Raw genomic sequence first — 23,748 nt, 5'->3', positions numbered from 1 at the left:
ATTTAATACACAAACCTATGCATAACATACGTGGTGTAATCTTTGTGTGATGTCTGATTCATTCAATTTAAACTCATACTTCAGGTTTCAGAAAAGGTTTAAAGGAATTGAGTTTTTGCCACAAACTCAGATTTTCTAATACCTATAACTTAGCAACCCGTTTTTCTAGACCTTTGATATTTCAAACTATTAATTCTGGTAGATCAAATAGTCTAATTTTGAAATATAAAAGGTTTACACCATCAGGTTGCAAATATATAGGGGTTAGAAAATGTAAGTTTGTTGCAAAAACTCAATTCCTTTCTCACAAAAGGACGTAGTTTTCCGACAAACTCTGATTTTATCATACCTATATCCACTGCCATTTAAGAATGTATGGGAATATGAAAGCTCCACTAAATTCCTACCTTTCCGACCTTTTCCTCGTACTGTAACATGAATTTATTATTACATTAAACTTAGGACTTTTAAGGTGATTTTCGACGTATCCGTGGACAGCCTGCCTTGTCATATGACTCGTTTGCATGTGAATCTTTGAAACCCAGTGTCGTAGACCTTTGATATTTCAAACGAAGAATTGTGTAACTGTTGCATCAAAAAGTTTAATTTTAATCAAAGAATTACACCATCAGGTTGCATAGATATAGGGATAAGAAAATTAGAGGTTGTGGAAAAAAATGTTCTTCCTTTAACTGTCACTGAATTGAACTGCAAGAAACTTTTACTGCAGAGAAACAACCGGTAGTTTAAAATTTACGATTTTTTTCTATTTTCTGTTTTTATTTTAGAAAACTTTATATTTGCATAAAGAATGAAAAGTTTGTTTTTAATCTCAACAGTTCTCCTGGTGCTTCATGAAGTAGGAGGGTTCAAACCATTTGAGATCCCGGAGCAAGGACGAACGGTTCCAGCCTGGACAGAATATCTTTACTTTGAAAATGGTGGGACGGATACAGTGAGAAGAGAATACGTCCTACAGGAGTCGGATCAGAGAACCTACCTTCTCTGTCCTAAAGGTAAAGGGCTTATCAATAAAACAGGAAAATCTCGATATCCATTGGAGCCACTTTTCAATTTGAGGATTAATGCGTGATCCCTCAATTAGAGTTATCTCTGCAGGGTATGGTCACCAAGTGACATCAAAGAGGAATTAAATTAATCCGTAATGACCAAATTCGTAGAGGGGCCTGATAATGATAAAGAAAAACGACAACTTTTCCACTTTTTCTTGGTTATCACTGTAACAAAAATATTTCAAGAGTATTTGTTTTCTTCTAAATATGGTTTGTCAAAAATGTTCGAGGGCGTATTGCTCGTCTTCAATGTTATCAAGTAGTTTTAGCCCATATGCATCAAATATTCATATGTTTTTTGTTTGATTACTGGAAAATAAATGTGTTCAATTGTTAAATCTATATTTTGACTGGAAATTTAAATATATTTTCTTGAAAAAACCCTCAGCTTGCCGTTGTTAAAAATGTTTGAAATTGATCAGGATATTTTATCGGAGAGTTGAGTTCGTCCCTGCTCCTATCCCGGGAGCAAATTGAATCCAACCCTGATCTTAAACACAAGCAAGCAGTATTCCATTACACAGCAGTATCCGGCCTGCAGGGTGGAGTGAAGGAGATGGAGAATGAACTGGAACCAGAGGAACACTGCCCTCCGCTATCTAGGTTAGTTCTAAGGGTTGAACACGTCACACCGGTCTGGCATATCACACGACTATATGTTTTGCAGATACTACTTCGTCAAAAAGAGGAAATGATAGGTCGTCTTAATTATAAAAAGTATTTGTTGAGGAATGATCAAAGGATGGTGTATTTTTCGACCTACGCACATCAACTATACTACACTTCTGATCTTTGCATCATCCGCTATACTATACTTCCGACCTACTCACACGTGGTTTTGCAGGTTCTAGTAGGACATTTGGCCACAGAGCCCGACCCCCTAGCCTGTCTTAGCCGCGGCGCTCGGCCACCTAGCCTGTCCTAGCCACGGCACTCGGCCCAGAAATAGTTTTAACCTAACCTAGCCCTCAAATAATAATAAATAAACAATTGTCGTAGGTCGGATATTGCAGTAGGTCGGAAAGTCAGTAGGTCAGAAATTCCGTAGAGCGGATATTGCGTATAGACAATGTAAATTAACCGACCAGAGATGCGCGAGAATCATTGGGGAGGATTTTTTGAATTAGTGAATAAAACAACATCTCAAGTTTCTTTTTTTAATGTAGAACTTCTCCAACTCCTATCAAATACTTAAGTTGTGTGATACGCTGGACTGTGTCTCATGATACATGATAGTTTAGAGACGGCTTTAAGGTCGTCTTTGATCTTTAAAATAAAAGCCAAGCTTTACAAGTAGGGTTATTGATTTCTGAAACAAAATCAGAAAATTCCTTTAGACATTTACAAAAATATCGATTTATTAAAGAAAACCAAACTTGTCTATATCTGAACAAAAATCTTCATGGATTGTCTTTCTGAAATAAAACATTGCACTGCCTAATGAGTTAATGACTTCTCTTTAAATAAAAAAGATGGTAAAATGGCTTGATTTTCTTTCTATTATAATCCTGCGCTCTTCTCACTATGAACATGTTTTTTATGTTGTAGGTGTCTGGTTTACCAAGCTTGTGTTTTCAATTTCGGAAATGAGTTTTGTCAGAAGGATCCGAACCCAGGATCTCGGAAAAATATCAACCTGAATATAACCTGTGTCCGGGACGAATTCAAAACCAGGATTGAAAACTTTTCTCCGGATCAGGTTGAGGAGAGGATCAACAGTGTACTAAATATAGTTTTTCAATCCAAACTAGATTTTGGGATTGAAGATTTTGAGAATACTGTTCTAACAGACAGAGCAGTTCCGGAGAAGTTTGTATTTGACTCCGGGTGTCCGATAGAACCGTACTCTGCTGGATACAGAGGGACCTGTACTCCGGTAGAACAGCTTGAGAACTCGACAGTTGCAGAGAATACCTGGCATCTGACCAGTAGAATCAGGTGAACATTCTTAATAAATCGGGTTTAATGAAATTCCTAATCAACCATTCATCCCTCCATCCAACCATCTATCTAACCAACCAACCATCTATGTAACCGACTAACCAACAAACAAACCAACCAACCAACCAACCATCTAATTATCCATCTGACTAAAAAACCAACCAACAGACCGACAGAACAACTAATCTTCCAAACGACCAACCAGCTAACCAACCCATCAACCAACCAACCAACCAACCAACCATCCAATCATTCAACCATCCAACCATCCAATTATCCCATTATCCATCCATCCAATCATCCAACCATCCAAATGACCAACTGACCAACCAATCAAACAACCAACCTGTTAAACAGTCAACCATCCATCTATCCATCCAACCAAATAACCATCCAACCATCTATCTTTCTATCCAAATCACCAAATAATCTCACTCAAAGAAATATTGTTCCATGTTTAGGAGTGAGAAATGTAAATCAAGAGTAATAATGGTCTACTGTGGATTCCAGTTTGATAGAATGGGAAAATGTGTTCCTCCGTTCCTAGTTAAACCTGGAAATGTTCCCTGGAACGGGACGGATGTATGGTCCGGCTCCGCATATCCTGAACCTGGATCCAGGCCTAGTACTCAGATTCTTCAACGGTTTAAACTCTTGGATAAATACAAACATAAGAACCTAGTTCCTGTCAGGATAGGGTTTGCTCTCCTGGTTCACAAGGATGTACCCGCAATCCTTCAGCTTCTCCGGGTCATCTATAGACCTAACAACTTTTACGTCCTTCATGTCGATTATAGAAAGGTTTGATCTTACAGAAATTATAAAAGGAATTGAGTCTTCGCCACAAACTCGAATTTTCTAACCCCTTTATCTTTTCAACCTGATGGTGTAAACCTTTGATATTTCAAACTTAATTTGTTTAATCTAACAGAATTTATAGTTTGAAATATCCCAGGTTGCAAAGAAATAGGGATTAAAAATTTTTTGTTCTAAATCTGATCAAAATTAGAAATTCAGGAAGCGTCATGTACATTCTGGTTTATACTATTTGTTTTGAAGGATGATATACGGGAAGAATTGATCCGGGAACTCTCCTTGAGCCTTCCTGCTCGAAATATCAGGGTTCTCCCGAAGCATAGATCCTGGACAACATCCTGGGGATCTTTTCATATAGGAAATATAAAACTAAACTTAACCTTTAATTAGGAATACAATATCTAGAATTTAATGGGACTTTAGACGTAATGTTAAGTTAAACTTTATTTGTAGATTGGCATGTTTGATTCGCAACAGTATTCTATTTAAATCTTTGTCTGATCATCGACGACGAAATGATTCTTATTTTTAGAGCCAAATATTGATTGCCGAAAAAATTTTCGTCCTCCTTTATGAAATTTTTTTTTAGATTGTACCATTGTGAATCGGTAATTCCCTTCTAAAATGTCTACGGACGATTCTGTGTTATACTTCAATACACGTTATTGTATTACTATTTACAAACGATAGTTCTGAAAGTTAAAAAATCTAGTTTTTGTGTTATTACAGTTCGTGCACACCTAGAGCAGTTTGAGGAGCTGTTGAGGATGGGAGTTTGGGATTTTATGATAAATATGAGTGGATCAGATCTCTCTATCAGGTCAGTTAGTTGGATTTATGTTTGGTTTGATTTTTTACTTTGATATTATGATTCCCTTTATGTAACATACAAAGACACCCCTTTTCGAAACATTAGATGAAGAGCCAGAACAGGTCCCAAGCATAATATGCCCTCCAAACCCTCAAATGTTAGGCACGTTAAAAACTTTACAAGATTTATCTTTTTCATTTGGTAGTTATATATACCTAGACAAAATGTAAATCCCGAAAATCCGTTAATTAATGAGGCAAAATGAAGAAGTTACTGGCAGAACCAAACAATAACGTGAAAAGCAAACTATTTTCATTTTTAAATTTTATCAATATCAATTGCTTTCCAAAACCATGAAGATATTATTTTGGTCCGAACAAAATTTCAAACTAACTTGATAATCAGTTAGATGTGAGTAATCAATATTTAAAGGGACTGTACAGTTTATTTCGAGTGACTCTTTACTTATTGAGTGGTGGACTCGATTCACAACGGTACTGGTAAAAATAACGATATAGTTCACATTCCATGGTTAGTTAAAGTTTATAAGGGTACCGTTGTGAATCGGGCAAGTCCCTCAGTAAATAGAGAGTCATATAAAACAACAAGCACATTCCTTTTAAAAATATAATCTAAGTATAGAAGTGTGGATGATCTTGGGTTTGCTCTAGCTCCGTACAGGGGACAGAACTTCTTCGCATTTCATGGAAACATCAGAAATTCAGATTTAAACAAGGTATTTAATAGAAGGGATCAGCATTTTCGGTTGAAAAAATTGTTTTGAAATTTTCAAAACTGATAGCTGTGTATACTAAACCCTTAAACATATTGTAAAAGATGTTATATATTATATGCATCTATATATAAATTTAGCTTGTCTGTTTGTTTGTTTGTATCCAATAAACGTAAAAACGGCTGAACCGATCAGGCCCAAATTTTGTGGGGGACCTCACGTGGCCCCAGGGAAGGTTTTAATAAGGGGATATATCGACTAATTATTCTTCAGCTCTCATTTACCTCAACCTGCCAAATTTTATCTTAGATTCTATACAACTCAAAGCCAAGAAAATGGAACCAAGATAAATGACAAATCAGTAATATATAAATACTGAACACTCATAATATACATATACTTATTTATTGGCTTTTAGGGCTATGCGTCCTTTTTTAAGTCACACTTTTTCGCTTTTAAATGAATGATTTTTTTTAAGCCGCCATATTGTCGTCGAACTTAACGAAACTACACATTTCCCGGATTTTTATGTTTACATTAAAGGATTACTAAAAATTCAAAATATTGAAATTTGTCTGGATGAAATTTTTAATTTCGACCGAGTCATAAACCCATACAACTTTAGTCGTATTCACGTCATTTTTACAATAAAGTTCTTTGCTAGCTCATAAGCTGAATGTTTTTAAGGCAATTTACCTAAAGACACCCCGGTAGTGACAAAGGTTAATAAAATATTTCACTGTGTTTTTAAAACCTAGGCAACGCCGTGTTATTTAGGTATAAATATATTAACATACATCCTAGATATATAAATAAAAGAACAGATATATGTTTCATAAACTATCTTTAGTTACATCTGATTATCTATATATTTTTGTTTGTTCAATGAAAGAATGACTTTAAATTATTTGAATCGCTTTAAATAAGAACTCTCCTTCCAAAAGTTCCAACCTGTGCAGTGGAATTAAAAAAATATTCTAAATTTTACTTTTGTATAATTTGATTGAAGGATTGAGAGTGAAGGATTATTTATGTTGAAATATTATCAGAAGTTTGAAAAAATAAATTTATCTCTCTCATATTTGGAATGCTAATATAAACATTTCCATTTTAGTAAACAAAAACATAGATTTATTTATACATGAAACCTGATATTGATGACCAAATTTTCCTTCAGGGTCAGAAATTTTACTATTTTCGAATAAAAAACTTTGTTAACAAAAAAATGTAGATAAAACTTTTATTGCAGCCATGAAACCAAATTTACAAAAATCGTGTTTAAAAAGTTTCATCTGTACAACCCACGTACATAAGTAAATTTTATGATATGAAATACGAGTGTGTTGTGTCTACTGAATCGTTATGAGTGACGTCACAAGTATCTTACATGAGTGAGCGGATGGTTGATTATCTGAATCAAAGATTAATTAGAATAACAGATAGGACACTAGATATCGTCTTTTCAAAATTTGGATGTAACTCGTTCATAATAACCCTGAGTCAGAAGCCCAGAGAAGTTTTGCGCAGTCGACGTAAAACAGACTCTCTCTGTCTTGTAATTCTACGCCAACTGCGCGAAACTCCTCTGGGCTTCTGCCTCAGGATTATTGTGAACGAGTTTCATCCAAATCTTGAAAAGACGACATCTAGTGTCCTATCTTTTATTTTAGTTAATCCATGATCTGAATGCTTTGCAAAAACTTGAATAAAATGTAACAATCCAAAGTTTACTGTTTACAAAAACCAACGACCCTCCCAAGTTTTCCCATGAACTAACGAACCAGTTGGGTTAGATACGTTCAGTTTCGCTAATTTAAATTCAATCGCATTTTCGTTTATAATTAAACAATCATTAAACTCACAGAGTTGTTTTTTATACTTTTTAATTTGAAACGTACGTTAAAAATTATGCATGCCTTTATTGGTGTCTATTGTAACATAGTTTTAACTCTTCTTTTAGTGTAGAGGACATTTAATACAACAGTTTATAAAAAGAAACGAAGGAACATACAAAACTGCACAAATTTCATTGCAAGCTTAAGTACTTAAATGTCTAATTTATCACCATTATTAAATATTTTGTCTCACACTGACAGTTTTTAGTTTTTGCCAACAAAATCTAACTTTCTAACCCAACTTAGACTATTTTATAGAATTTATAGTTTGAAATATCAAAGGTCTATACAGACATAGGGTTGCAAAGATAAAATAATTTGAGTTTTGTGGCAAAATCTCATTTATTTTGAAATGTATGTATATTGTATATCTATAGATCAGGGTATATATATCAAGGATCAGGGTTTAAACATCTAGGATCAGGGTAAATATATATAGGATCAAGATATATATATCTAGGATCAAGGTTTATATATCTTATAGGATCAAGGTTTATATATCTAGGATCAGGGTTTATATATCTAGGATTATATATATCTAGGATCAGGGTTTATATATCTAGGATGAGGGTACATATATATCTAGGATCAGGGTTTATATATCTTGGATCAGGGTTTATATATCTAGGATGAGGGTATATATATATATATCTAGGATCAGTTTTTATATATCTAGGATCAGGGTTTATATATCTAGGATCAAGGTTTATATATCTAGGATCAAGGTTTTTATATCTAGGATCAAGGTTTATGTAAAGAAGCCTGGTTTGCTTGTGACGGATTTACCTATAACGTGACCCGGAGTGCCGGTCAACCTAACAATCAACAGCTGGAGATTAAAACTGCTTCACAGGAATCTGCAATTTTTAAATTAAAAGTTTTCTTTCTTTTCATAATTAAAGTAATCAGGGAATTTATTTGGAAAAGTTAAGAAGATATTGAATAAAACATGATTGTAAGTGTTGCTTCCTCAGGCAGCAGAGATGGAGAAAAAAATTGAGTTTTTTCTCAAATTTTATAATCCCTATATCTTTGTAACCTGGAGGTTTAAACCCTTGATGTTTCAAACTTAGACTATTGATCTAACAAAATTAATAGTTTGAAATATCAAAGGTCTACGACATCGGGTTGCAAAAATATTTGGATTAGAAAACAAGAGTTTTTTGGCAAGAATTCAGTTCCTTTTTGTTTTAATTTTGGTGACTCCTATGCTCTATATTTTTTTCGAACATTCTTTTAATCTAAAAGATTAAAAGTAAAAATCCATCTAACTTAATGGTAGGAGATGAATTGATATTCCTAACGGAATGCATGATAATCATGTTTATAGTGCATTCTAGATTACTTATAGTAATGTTGGGTTTGATAGTGATTTTAGTTATGTACTGTTAAGATTGAAAAGTTAAATTTTATCATAAAAAAGATTTATCTATTAATTTGATCAAAAAAATTACTTCAATTTTTTTTTTATTTTAATTAAGCTTTACTAAACTGTGGATACAGTGGGCTACATTATCCCATGAGTTTATCCAGTATATACTCAACACAACCTCTCATCATCCTACCTGGAGAACTTATGATTTCCATATGCAGACTTCAGGTTTATACATTCATTATACACCTCTCAACTCTATCTCCATGTATATACGTTCCAACTATACACCTCTCAACTCTATCTTCGACGTATATACATTCTAACTATACACCTCTCAACTATATCTCCATTTATATACGTTTCAACTATACACCTTTCAACTCTATCTCCATGTATATACATTCTAACTATACACCTCTCAACTATATCTCCATGTATATACGTTTCAACTATACACCTCTCAACTCTATCTTCATGTATATACACTCTAATTATACACTTCTCAACTCTATATTCAGGTTTATACATTCTAACTATACACTTCTCAACTCTATCTTCATGTATATACATTCTAATTATACACTTCTCAACTCTATCTCTATGTTTATACATTCTAATTATACACTTCTCAACTCTATCTTCATGTTTATACATTCTAATTATACACTTCTCAACTCTATCTTCATGTATATACATTCTAATTATACACTTCTCAACTCTATCTCTATGTTTATACATTCTAATTATACACTTCTCAACTCTATCTTCATGTATATACATTCTAATTATACACTTCTCAACTCTATCTTCATGTTTATACATTCTAATTATACACTTCTCAACTCTATCTTCATGTTTATACATTCTAATTATACACTTCTCAACTCTATCTTCATGTTTATACATTCTAATTATACACTTCTCAACTCTATCTTCATGTATATACATTCTAATTATACACTTCTCAACTCTATCTTCATGTTTATACATTCTAATTATACACTTCTCAACTCTATCTTCATGTATATACATTCTAATTATACACTTCTCAACTCTATCTTCATGTTTATACATTCTAATTATACACTTCTCAACTCTATCTTCATGTATATACATTCTAATTATACACTTCTCAACTCTATCTTCATGTTTATACATTCTAATTATACACTTCTCAACTCTATCTTCATGTATATACATTCTAATTATACACTTCTCAACTCTATCTTCATGTTTATACATTCTAATTATACACTTCTCAACTCTATCTTCATGTATATACATTCTAATTATACACTTCTCAACTCTATCTTCATGTTTATACATTCTAATTATACACTTCTCAACTCTATCTTCATGTATATACATTCTAATTATACACTTCTCAACTCTATCTTCATGTATATACATTCTAATTATACACTTCTCAACTCTATCTTCAGGTTTATACATTCTAATTATACACTTCTGAACTCTATCTTCAGGTTATACGTTCTAACTATACACTTCTCAACTCTATCTTCATACGTATACATTCTAATTATACACTTCAAAACTATATCTTCAGGTTTATACGTTCTAACTATACACTTCTCAACTCTATCTTCATGTTTATATGTCCATTCTAATCACTCACCTTTCAATGGAGAAGTTTTCCGCCAGTATTAGAAACGCATTTCTACTTTTTTTTGTAGCAGCAGCAGTGTCCAAACAAAGGGTTATAGGGGAAGGGGGTGGGTGGAGGCTGTTTTGAATTTTTTTTCTCGTTTTCATAAAACTGATGAAAAATAAAGTTTTTAATCTTTTCTTTCATATTTTTGTTTAAGTTATTCCTGATGAGAGTTACTTCAGTACATTATCCCTGAATGGTCCCTTTAGAGACAAAACTCACCATGTGGGCCTCTACTGGCTCAAAAGGTTAAGAATTAAAATTTCAATAGAGAATGCTAGTGCCAAACAAAAATATATATAATCTGAGCTGAAAACTTTAGAATGGTGGATATCGGGATTAAGGCTTAATCCACTCTTTTTCTTAATCTCGGAATTAAATATTGCTTGTTTACCTTCAGATTAATTATCCGATGGGATATCTGGATATTTCATTCTAAAGTTTTCAGCTCAGAACATACAAAAAAATGTTTTTATTGATTTTAGACAGTGCTTTTATTTTTCTGTTATTCCAAGTGTTTTTTTTAAAGCATAATTATAGATATTAAGAACTTAAGAGCAAAATAGATAAAATGTTTCTGAAAGCGACATATATTCTCAACTTTTATCACATAAAGTTGTACACACTGTATGTTTAAGGTTTGAAGGGAAGGATAAATACAATCTATGTAAACATCTTGGAGATGCGGACTTCTGCGGACAGGTCAAATATCTTGAATCTTAAGCACTTCAACACTTAAAATTATATTAATGAACTTAGACTGTTTTTAGCTTAGAAAAAGTAAAAAATATACTTATACTTTTCAATTTAATTTTTCGAAATTTTTGAAAATCCCGCGAGACCAGAAGAGCTTCTGAAATCAATTTATAAAAATAAGATACTAAGAATGCATTTCATAATAGAGTGTCTATCATTCTACAAACCAACCCGAAAAAGGTAGAACTTTAGGATCCGTCTGATACTTTTGGTGTTTAGGTTCCGTCTGATATTTTTGGTGTTCAGGGTTCTTCTGAAACTATTGTGTTTTGGGTCCGTCTGATATATTAGTGTTTAGGTTCCACGTCTGATATATTAGCGTTTATGATCCGTCTAATATGTTAGTGTTTAGGGTTCGTCTAATATTCTGCTGTTAAGGGTCCGTCTGATATTATAGAGTTTAGGGTTCTTATGAAATTATAGTGTCTAGGGTTGGTCTGATATTTTAGTGTTTAGGGTTCTTCTGAAATTATAGTGTCTAGGGTCCGTCTGATATTTGTGTTTAGGGTCATTTTTGATATTATAGTGTTTAGGGTCCGTCTGATATTGACGAGTCTGATCTAGGCGAACTAGCTGAGATGACTCATAGGTAAATACCCCGATAAACATGAAAAACAGGACAATAATATCATTCTTTGATTATGAATAATGGATAAATGTTAAAGATATTTAGCTAATTTATATTTTGAAAAATATTATTTAGCTAGCTAATTTGTAAATTTAAAAATAAAATACTGCAGGAATATTCTTAACTCAAGGAACACAGCATGACATGAGAATTAAACTAATCGATTTAAATTTCGGAGAACATAAACATTCTCAAAATTAGCTAAATTTATAACCAAATTTTATTTTATTAATTTTATTGAGAAACTGGCAAAAATTAAAAAATTACAAAATTTTATTTTTTAGGTATTTTTTCGCTCGGAAATTTCCTACAAGTAACCCACATAAACTGAAAACCAGAGAAACACTAATTAAATACAGGTTATTCACAATAAAGAATTAATTAACGTAATTAAGTATAAATAATTCACAATAAATAAATAAAAAAAACTATATTTCAATTAAATAATATTTTTGTGCAGTACTGATGAATATTACAAAGTGTTACGAAGATATCTGTCACCTCAGGTTGGACTTTATAAACTTAAAGAACATCAAGATTTTTTATGATTAGATTTAAAAAAAAGAATTTTTGCCCAATTTTTTTTAAGGTTTTGTATCAACTAATGGAGAACGCATTTAAGTATTTAAGCTTAAGAGGAGATATCATGAGCAAAGAAAACAGGAAATAAAACGTTCTCATCTATATCAACCCACTTTTTAAAAATGACTAAAAAACGTTTTTAAATTTTCATTTGTCCAGTCAACAGATCTCAAAAGAATGGCTCCGATTTTGCAGCAATACTTTTCTGACTCATGCGACGCATTTACCAAAGTCAGTTCTGCTTATCAATAACAATAAAAGTATAAATAAATAAAACTGAACAACAGCTCACTATGTTCCCTCATGTTACCTTCTGGTTAGTAAGATAAAAGAAAAGCTATCAGAACAAGCCGACTAATCACTTTAATAGAATCCCATAAAACATTCAGAAATAGTTATAAAAAAGCTGGAATCAATAACGTGATGATAAGAATATTTAACATTCTATTTTAAGGAGAGCAACGAACTTTTTAGAAACAAATTTTGAAAAATAAAAAGCTTTTTCATTTTCTACGTGTACTTATTAAAATACACTTTTAGCAGTGTATCAACTTATTAAAATACACTTTTAGCAGTGTATCAATTTATTAAAATACACTTTTAGCAGTGTATCAACTTATTTGGATACATTTAAAAATTCAAGACATTTTTGTTCTTCTCAATAGTTCTTTAAAAACAGTCCAAATTATAATTGTAAACTTTCAAGATTTCAATTTAGAATAGATATTATTTTATAACTGAAAACTGGAACGGATTGTTTGTGTAGAGGATTGAAGTTAAGTTCAGTTCATGTATTCCCTAAACTCCATCCTGCCCAATCTTGCTGTAGTTTACCCTTTCACAGGCATTACAAGAGCGTTCAGGGATAACAGAGCATTTAAAACCGTTTTTTGAAAATAATTTTCTTTAAAAAATTTTAGAAAATCGTTTTTTTAAGATAATTTTCGAATGCTCTTTTTTTAGGAATATGCATATGTTTTGGACTTTCAGGTATACGGAAAGCTAAGTCCTGACTCCTCAGTCAAAGATTGTTATTTTTGTTCTCAAGATATCTTGAATCGTTTAAAGGGATGAATAATTTCAAGATACCCACCATTTAAATATCAGTAATAATTTAGACAAAGTCATTTTTCTACCTTGAAAAGTGTTTAATTCAGACAATCAACTTTATGTTTCTGTTACCAAAAATCCGCAATCCCTTTTATAAAGAAATCCCAATTAGAAGTAGTCAAGGTAGCTCAATCAGTTTTGATTCGACAAAACTTTGAGGCCACCGTTGTGAATCTGACATTCCCTTCTATTTCATACACAATTCAAATAAAATTTCTTGATATTTATTATTAAAAAAAACTTAAATGCGGACAGAACTAAAATACTGGTTTTTAGGTTCATGCTACACCACAACCCTATGCAGTAAGAACTAAATACAACGTTATTCCTCAGGTGGTGCATTCATGACAGAATACATGTATAAATCATTCAGAGCCTGGAACTTTTGTATGACATACCTAAACTGAAACTTTAAGTTTAACTCATTACTTTTAATTTTTCGACATCACTTATGACCAGAATTAGAAAATTAAAGAAAGGTTTGGAGTTGAACTCATTAACTCCTGTATGCCGAGTCCATTAGCGCCTGATCCAATCAGGGTTCTGTCATGTGTTTGTTGTCTATTCTGAATCAATAGAAATAGTATAGCGGTAACATCTATTTTTCTATTTATCTAATTATCCAATTAGAGATATGAATCCTTCAATCGGCGCTAAACAGTAAATGGCAATATCTACTTCTACTTAAACTATGGTGCATGAGAACTTATGTCAGCTCATTGTCTCACTTCTAAACTTCACGGCTCAGAATGCATGTTAGTTTTTTGCCCTTTTTTTAAAAAAGTATTTCTAATTTACATTATTAACCCTATCACGATTGGGGATGGGGGGGGGGGTGTTCCCCCCTTTGTGGTTCTTTCTTAATAACTTAAAAACTTTTTAACTTTAAAGATGTAGGAAATAGAAAAATAGACAAAGGGTAGAGGAAGGTGTTTTGAAAAAAATAATTAGAAGAGTTTTATTATTTATTATTTTTTATTAAAAAAATTCTGTAAAATTGATGAAGAAACATGTGTCACATTGCCAACTTTCATTTCTTAGTTAATTTTTTAAAAATTCAAAAATAATTATTTCTGAATTCTGTCCCATAAGCCTCTGTTAAAAAAACACTATCTATAAGTCACATTTATTATTGAAATAATTTATTTGTTTGTCATCATCTTTATTAATTTTTAATATTAATCCATACAAGGAATCAATAATCAGTAATTGAACTAAGTCAAATTATCATTAATCCTAATCATACTTAACTATAATAATAAAAAGACAAAAAAGAAAATAAGTGGAAGAAGAAAAAACTAACCATGCCAAAATAATTACATGCAGTTGTACATATACAGATTACATACAAATGATAAGACCTTAAAGACGACCTGAAATTATTTAAGTATGATAATTCTCATTCACATTTTTTAACCAAGAATTAAAATTCTGAATAAAAATGTTTTAGGCTATTTGCTTCCCTAAAGGAGATCTTAGAGTCATTAGAGCCACAGGTATATTAATTAAAATATCACAAACTCTAATTTTCTACTCGCTTTATCCTTGCAACATGATTACGTAAACCTTTGATATTTCAAAAATTTTCTTTTGGAAACAGTATTCAAAAGTTTGAAATATCAAAGGTGTCTTCACGACATAAATTGCAAAAATATACAGATAATAAAATTATTGTTTATTATGAGTAATGAGTTCCTTGTTATGATACTCTTGCATGTTTTGCATGATAATCTCATTCGCGGATATTCTATTATTTTTTAATATGATGCATATTCTCTTTTTTGGTATAACATAATTCATCGTTTGAAATGCACGACATCGGATTAAAAAGATATATGGATTAAAAATTTATTCAGAGATTGTTGATAAAACTCAATTCCTTTGCCAAATTATAACACAATAATTTTGAAGCAAAGTAATTGAGTTTTTGTCACAAACTCTAATTTTCTAATCCCTATATCTTTGCCCCCCATTATGACGTAGACCATAAATATTTCAAACTATGATTGTTGACGGAAAACAGCAACACGCTAGACAAATTAGGATAGTAGGCCGGTTAGGATTCTGGTGGGGATGTTTATTATCCCCAGACAATTCTTTCCCGATGGCCGAACAACACACACACAACAGAGTAACCCCGTCTCAGAAATTCGATAACAAAATCTTTATTTCCTAAAAAAAATAACATAGATTATAGATCATGGTTACTTGTACAATGTTATAATAAATGTTAATAGTAGAAAAAATCTTACGAATTATTTGATTATGGTCGGGGGTGACTTATTTGTTGATCAGTATTGAAATACGTTTTTTTAACTTCTGAAAAATTATAGTTGAATATTTAACGAAATTCACTAATGCTTCCTGTGAAAATATTTTGCTTAACTTTAATGATTTCACAACAACGAAAATATTTTAAACTCCGTCGGAGGAGAACAAGGGAATTGCGGGCTGAAAGTTTGGTTTGGCTGTCTCCGACAGGAGATTCGAGTTGAAGACGACATTTTATAGAGGTTTTAAAATTAATGGTTAACAATGATGTCTGTTAGATCAAATAAACTAAGTTAAAAAATATCAAAGATTTCCACCATCAGGTTGCACATATATATAAGGATTACAAAATTTGAGTTTGTGGCAAAGCCTGATTTCTACTTCGCACTTTCACGCTTTATTTGCGAAATTATTTCAATTGGTCTCCAGGTTGGTCGGAGGAGGGTTCGGATACAAAGAAACCGGTTTCAGTGAATACTCCGTTCCCATTTCATCCTGCCGGAGCCACAGCAGTATTTACAGAACTATGGTTTCATGCCTCGCCGGAGAGTATTAGGTAGCAGGGATACCCAAACATCTGTGGAATAGGAAGACGACATTTTATGTGTATTTGATGTGATTCTAAAGTAAATAGTTTAACTAATTTCTAAAATTCCAACTTTTTAAGTGAACTATTGTGTTTCATGTCCATTGGACTTTTTACAATTAAGACTTGAGTCTAAAAATCGTCCTCCAATTACAAAATGTTATGGGTCTCACTGTAGCATACTATTTTTATAACAAAAAACTTTATCGTTAAAATTAAGCATTGCAATTTTAGTGGCGAATGCAAGAAAAGTTCAAATGAAATGAAAGGTGATTTGGCAATAATTCAAAATATTCGGAAAAACGAGAAAAATGAAGTTGTGGGAGACACCCTGTACATGGTTGGTACACTTACAGATCCACAGGTAAATATGTACATGCTGTACAGTTCCATGCTAATTGGTACGATTACAGATCCACAGGTACATGTTGTACAATTAAAATACAATTTTAATAAGGAATGTTAATCCTGGCTAATGTTGAACAATGATTTTTTTAATTTGTAATTTAAACTCAAATCTTTTACATACAAATTCTAAATTTTTGGGTTGCCTTCACTTTTTAGTATTGTTTTAAGCCACCTTTTTTTTCGTGTAATTTCGACCAGCCAGTCTCTGTAAAATTAGAAAAAATTGGATCAAGTCATTTTAGCGTTTCTTATGTTCGTGTTCACACAGTTTAAGTCCTATAAACCTGGTGCAGGGTGAGGTGAGATGTAGACGAGAGTTTGATGTAGTTTGGAGTAGAGAACATTTACATCCGGATGGAGAAGGAAACAGGGTGGAGAGGGCTGTCATGGTTACAATGGATTGTGGGACTATGGAGGCGGGACAATGGAAACTTAGGTAAACTAATTTTTAGAGATTAAACTTATAACAATATTTAATGTTACGCAGTTATCTTTTTATTCTATTATTATACACACATCCAAACGAAAAAGGTATAAAAGAAAAAAAATTGTTTAATCTTTGCCAAAATATTTGGGCAATGACCGAACTGTAAAATCAGCATGCTGAATATTCGTTCCTTAATTAACCAAAAAGTTTTTCTCACGCTTTTTAAATTACAGACCAAAACAAGATTGAATTCAGACTTAAAGGGAGTGTTCGCGAAAAATGAAAGGGGGTATAGGCTTAATGCGATAAAAAAGCGCTTTTGATCGCTACTAATCTTACTTCTATCTGTTGCGTCTATAAGGAGAAAATTGATAAAGACGTCTCATACCGAAGAGAGCGTAGGGCCCATACAAATTGAGGAAGTTGGAACATATGACTTAGACCGTAAAAAAATCAAATTAATATCAAAAAAATCATTCAGATATTACAACCTTAAGTTATCGATTATCTTTCGCCACATTTGTATATATTTGATATTTCATACTAGTTTTGATTTTGTTTTTTAAAATAATATTTAGCTTACAATTTGTTTTCGAACATTCCTGGAAAATATGAAAATGTCGTCTTCATTACCAAAAATCCTTGAAACAGGAATAAATGTTTTTATAAGTAACTCTCAGATCATAAAAATTAAAACATATTATGAAAAATCAACTATATATAAATGTGGCGAAAGATAATCGATGACTATAGGTTGTAATATCTGAATGATTTGTTTAAAATTAAATTGATTTTTTTACGGTCTAAATAGTATGTTTCAATTTTCTCAATTTGTATGGACGCCATGTTATTCGGTATGAGACGTCTTTAACAATTTTCTCCTTATAGACGCAACAGATAGAAGTAAGATTAGTGGCGATCAAAAGCGCTTTTTTATCGCATTAAGCCTATACCCCCTTTCATTTTTCACGAACACTCCCTTTAAGAAACCGAACTCATTTCTCCCTTGTTGGTTCAATGGGAAGGAGATATTGTGCTGAGCCAATCCCTTTTGACATTTTATTGCAGATCCAATTCACTTATTCTAAACTTTGATTTTGATAGATACTATCTATAATCTGAGATTGCACTGCAAAAGTAGAATTTCCACGATAAGCCCATTAATATGCATAGAAAACTGTCATCTGCAGGTTCTCATTATATTATAATATTTAGTTTTGTTAAGAACGGGAGTTTAACTCCGTATGTGTACGAAATATCTCTCCTATTTCTACCCCCTGTCGGAGAACTGAGTAACCTTGGAGCTGAACCATCAAGAGATACGGTTGATTTACTCTACAGCATGTGGAGTCTAGGTAATGAATATTGTTTTAGTTACAGTGAGAACCAGAAAACAATGGAGTAGGAAGACGTCATAATTGCAATACCTAAGTGTATTTGAGGTTGTTACAAAGAAAAAAGTTTTTACTAGACACTCAATAAATCAGAAATTTAGTGAAATTTGTCTGTGTACACTGCACAATGACTTATTTTCTCCAATGAAAACTTCCCAAAATGTTAAATTTTCCGATGATAACTTCCCAAAATGACTTATTGTCCAAGGAAAACTTCCAAGGATGACTTATTGTTCAAGGATAATTTTCTGAAATGACAAAAATATTTTTTTTAAATGGGCATTTTTCTTAAAATAACTAATTTTAGTTAGGATATCTTTTCAAAAAATAATTTCCCCATTGTTCAACTCTTCAATTCTCAAAATTTTTTTTTTTTCAAAATGTACAATTATCAGTCTGATTTTTAACCAAAAAAACTAGATTTATGGGTGCCTATCAACCCCCCCCCACTTAACATCGACCGGTGGGGGGGGGGGAGTGTAGGGGCAGTAATACTGATTAGGGAAGCTCAAAGACTTTTTTAAACTGCTAGAAGTGCTGTAGATCTTTGTCTGTTCAACAGTAATTTTATTTTATTTATTTATTTTATTTTCAGATGATATTTCTCTGCTGCCCCTAGAGAACTTTTACAGCGGTTCTCAGCAATCCCATTCATCTTCTCATCTTCTCCCAACCCTGTCACGCCAGTCTCAACCTCATCCGAACCATCCACATCTTTCTCTTCCACACAAAGATTCTTTGGGGTAAGAAAGAAGAGATAAAAATAAATAAGGATAAGTAGAGTAAGGAAGAGATAATTAAACCTTTTTATCAATGTATGTCATCTTAGCTAAATGAATCTTAAAAAGGACTTTAGAAGTAATATCAAGTAACCCTTCATTAATATAGAGGCATGTCCTATTTACAGCGGTACCCTTTAAACATTTGACTGGTCATCGAGGGTAGAAACCATGTGTGTTTATCTCTAAAATGGTGTTAAAATTACCAAAAATAAGGGAGTATCAACTCAACCCAACTAAATTCCGAATTGTCCAACGCGGTTTTCAAAAATTCAATTGAAAATATTCATCTTCATTTTGGATTTTGGAAAGAGAATATTAATATTTCTTACATACAAAACTGCTACAAAATAAAGATATCAACAATAAAATTAGTTTTGTAGAGAAATCATAATAAATCCATCATATTTGATCAGTACACGGTATAGAGGGTACTGTTATGTCTTCTAATAACATTTACATACTTCAGTTATAAAATGGCTAGATAGAGGGTACTGTTATGTCTTCTAATAACATTTACATACTGCAGTTATAAAGTGGCTAGATACTGTTATGTCTTCTAATAACATTTGTATACTGCAGTTATAAAATGGCTAGATTTTACCAGAAATATTAAATGGAATATTGTAAATAAACCTATGTATTTGTAGAACTGGACTAGTTTCTATGCTACTCTGCCTAAGTGGATAAACCCTATGTATTTGTAGAACTGGACTAGTTTCTATGTTACTATGCCTAAGTGGATTAACCCTATGTATTTGTAGAACTGGAATAGTTTCTATGTTACTATGTATAAGTGGATTAACCCTATGTATTTGTAGGATTATACTGTTTCTATGTTACTATGCCAGGGTGCATTATAAACCCTATGTAGTTGTAAAAGTGGACTAGTTTCTATGTTATTATTTCAAGGTGGATTTTATTATTATTATTTGTAGGATTGGACTGGTTTTTATGTTTCTATGATTTCTATGTTACTTTGCCAGGGTTCTTCATTAACCCTATGTATTTGTAGGATTGGACTGGTTTCTATGTTTCTATGCCAGGGTGGATTATTAATCCTATGTATTTGTAGGATTGGACTGGTTTCTATGTTTCTATGCCAGGGTGGATTATTAATCCTATATATTTGTAGAAGTGGACTTGTTTATATGTTTCTATGCCTAAGTGGATTAATCCTATGTATTTGTGGAAGTGGACTAGTTTCTATGTTACTATGCCTAAGTGGATTAAGCCTATGTATTTTTAGGAGTGGACTAGTTTCTATGTTACTATGCCTAAGTGGATTAAACCTATGTATTTGTAGAAGTGGACTGGTTTCTATGTTACTATGCCAGGGTGAATTATTAACCCTTTGCATTTGTAGGATTGGACTGGTTTCTATGTTTCTATGCCAGGGTGCATTATTAACCCTATGTATTTGTAGGATTGGACTGGTTTCTATGTTTCTATGCCTAAGTGGATTAACCCTATGTATTTGTAGAAGTGGACTAGTTTCTATGTTACTATGCCTAAGTGGATTAACCCATATGTATTTATAGGATTGGACTGGTTTTTATGTTACTATGCCAGGGGCTTCACTAACCCTATGTATTTGTAGGATTGGACTGGTTTTTATGTTTCTTTGCCAGGGTGCATTATTAACCCTTTGTATTTGTAGGATTGGACTGGTTCCTATGTTACTATGCCAGGGACTTCACTAACCATATGTATTTGTAGGAGTGGACTGGTCTTTATGTTTCTATGTCAGGGTGCATTATCAACCCTTTGTATTTGTAGGAGCGGATTGGTTTTTATGTTACTATGTTAGGATGAATTATTAACCCTATGTATTTGTAGAAGTGGACTGGTTTCTATGCTGCTATGTCAAGGTGGATTATTAACTCTTTGTATTTGTGGTCTAATATCTTACAATTTAATGAACAGGTAAACACACAATTAGTAATTAACGTATTAATTAATTAACATTTTTTAAAATTGATATTTTGACCTGGTTAAAGTTATGGGTCCATTTCGATATTTTACTAGTAGATTAATGGTATTTTGAAATCTAATTTTCTTGCTCGTCTGGTGCTGTAGAATCTTGTACAATATCCTGTTCTAGGTCTAGGTACAACAGAACCCTGTTCAATATTTTGTTCTATGTCTAGGTACAACAGAACCCTGTATAATATCCTGCTCTAGGTCTAGGTACAACAGAACTCTGTTCAATATCCTGTTCTATGTCTATGTACAACAGAACTATGTACAATATCCTGTTCTAGGTCTAGGTACAACAGAACCCCGGATAATATTCTGTTATAGGTCTAGATACAAAAGAACTCTGAATCTCAACCAATATCCTGTTCTAGGTCTAGGTACAAAACTCTGTTCAATATCCTGTTCTAGGTCTAGGTACAACAAAACACTGTAAAATATCCTGTTCTATGTCTAGGTACAACAGAACCCTGTTCAATATCCTTGTTCTAGGTCTAGGTACAAAGCTCTGTTCAATATCCTGTTCTAGGTCTAGGTACAACAAAACACTGTACAATATCCTTTTCTATGTCTAGGTACAACAGAACCCTGTTCAATATCCTTGTTCTATGTCTAGGTACAACAGAACTCTGTTCAATATCCTGTTCTATGTCTAGGTACAACAAAACTCTGTTCAATATCCTGTTCTATGTCTAGGTACAACAGAACTCTGTTCAATATCCTGTTCTATGTCTAGGTACAACAGAACCCCGGATAATATTCTGTTATAGGTCTAGGTACAAAATAACTCTGAATCTCAACCAATATCCTGTTCTAGGTCTAGGTACAACAGAACTATGTACAATATCCTGACTGTTCTCCTGTTCTCTTCTCTAGTTCAGATTATCCTCTGCTCAATCTTCTGCTGGGACTAAACAATAAACCTTAAAATCTTTTTTACCTTTTTTTAAATATTTCATTTAAATTAATTTATTTTTCTTCTCATCCATATGGATCCGGACAACTGCTTATTTCAGAACAATCTTAAAAACCCTATTGTATTTTGTAATCTTTCTTTTAAGTTTGATTTTGGATTTAATCCTAAGGTTAATTCCGACACTACACGATGATCAAACCAAAGTGTTGTGCATAACGCCTAAGTTTTAATTACTAAATGAACTAAACCACAAACTCAAATTTATTAATCCCTATATCTTTGCAACCTGATGGTGTAAACCTTTGATATTATAGTGATAAAGTGATATCAAAATCAGAATTTTTGGAAAGAACTCAATTTCTTAGCTGTGTTTTTCTGTTCAAAATAAAATATGATATGTTTGTGTTGAATCATAATAAATAAATAACAAATTATTGTCGAAATAATTTATAAAGTGGAATGTATGTAGGGAGTATATATTTCGGATATCATTCAAGGGGAATCTTCATTAAAAAAAATTGGGGGAAGATTAATATAAAAATTTCTTTTTTACTTTTTAGAAAAAGTGGAATTACACCGCAGCGCCACTTATTATAAACTATTTCTTAATCTCTTTATCCTTGCAACCTCTTGGTAAGAACATTTAACATTCAAAACTTTGGCAGAATTCAAAGCTTGTGCTAGTAATCAATTAATCAAACTCTTGCACACAATAATAATGGTCTAATCAAATATAATTCTGATAATTCCAAGACATAAATATATTTAAAAACTTTAAAGTTATTATTTTCTGTAAGATTTCTTGCCAGGTAATATATCGGGTTTGTGGAGATTAAAATGGAAAAGCTTAGAAGAGAAGGTATTGGGCCTGGAGATAAAAATGGAAAAGCTTTGAAGAGAGGGTATGGGACCAGGAGATTAAAATGGAAAAGCTTAGAAGAGAGGGTATGGGGGCCTGGCGATTAAAATATGTAAAAGCTAAAAAAAGTTGGGCTGGGACTGGAGATTGAAATGGAAAAGCTAAGAAACAAGAAACCGAGGCTTGTACGCCTGAAGAAACAATGAACAATCGTTGTAAACCTTTAATACATGGAGAAAATAGGGAAGGAGACTAGGGTTGAAAACATTGTGAATCAGGAGAAACTAAGGAACGAGGGTTGTAAACCAGGAGATTCTAAGACACGACTAACTGAGAGTTGCAAATCTTGTGAACCTGAAGAAACTAAGGAAACTAAGGAACTAGGAGCCGAGGGTTGTATTGTAAACCTGGAGAAACTAAGGAATTAAGAACCGAGAGTTATAATTTAAACCTGGAGAAACTAAGAAACTATAGGAACCGAGAGTTGTATTGTAAACCTTGAGAAACTAGAATTGTAGGAGCCGAGGGTTGTATTGTAAACCTGGAGAAACTAAGGAACTGTAGGAACCGAGGGTTGTATTGTAAACCTGGAGCAAATAAGAAACTAGGAACCGAGGGCAGTATTGCTAACCTGAGCCCGCGATTTAAAAGCTTCGGCTCGAGTCTTAATTCCTTAAACGCAGCTTTAAGACCCAATCTTAGACCCAACTCTGACGACAGCTTGTGTCACGTGATTGACAGC

General features: G+C 32.6%; 1 protein-coding gene across 1 annotated transcript; it reads left to right on the top strand.

Moving 5' to 3' along the window:
• Positions 1-811: 811 nt before the first annotated feature.
• On the top strand, positions 812-22,836 carry LOC111694765 (uncharacterized). The gene is made up of 26 exons (XM_023463779.1): positions 812-1,016; positions 1,496-1,676; positions 2,622-3,011; positions 3,476-3,815; positions 4,074-4,188; positions 4,560-4,650; positions 5,284-5,377; positions 8,009-8,122; positions 8,773-8,869; positions 10,471-10,561; positions 10,952-11,015; positions 11,603-11,658; positions 11,982-12,056; positions 12,158-12,203; positions 12,287-12,360; positions 13,046-13,142; positions 13,243-13,269; positions 13,666-13,722; positions 14,840-14,885; positions 16,090-16,216; positions 16,481-16,610; positions 16,948-17,090; positions 18,297-18,436; positions 19,071-19,218; positions 21,094-21,180; positions 22,049-22,836. Exons 1-26 carry the CDS (start codon positions 812-814, stop codon positions 22,143-22,145), a joined length of 3,132 nt encoding a protein of 1,043 aa, XP_023319547.1. The 3' UTR covers positions 22,146-22,836.
• The last annotated feature ends 912 nt before the right edge of the window (positions 22,837-23,748 follow it).

This window comes from Eurytemora carolleeae, unplaced genomic scaffold (assembly GCF_000591075.1).
Source record: "Eurytemora carolleeae unplaced genomic scaffold, Eaff_2.0 scaffold22, whole genome shotgun sequence".
Taxonomy (NCBI): Eukaryota; Metazoa; Arthropoda; class Copepoda; order Calanoida; family Temoridae; genus Eurytemora; species Eurytemora carolleeae.
The sequence above is the reverse complement of the archived record's forward strand: the minus strand, read 5'-3'. Positions and strand labels throughout refer to the sequence as shown.

Coding starts and splice junctions, on each gene's coding strand:
- LOC111694765 (XM_023463779.1), top strand. CDS start 812: ATGAAAAGTTTGTTTTTAATCTCAACAGTTCTCCTGGTGCTTCATGAA. Junction 1,017..1,495: donor CTACCTTCTCTGTCCTAAAG/GTAAAGGGCTTA, acceptor GAAATTGATCAG/GATATTTTATCGGAGAGTTG. Junction 13,723..14,839: donor AATACAACGTTATTCCTCAG/GTGGTGCATTCA, acceptor AAAATGTTTTAG/GCTATTTGCTTCCCTAAAGG.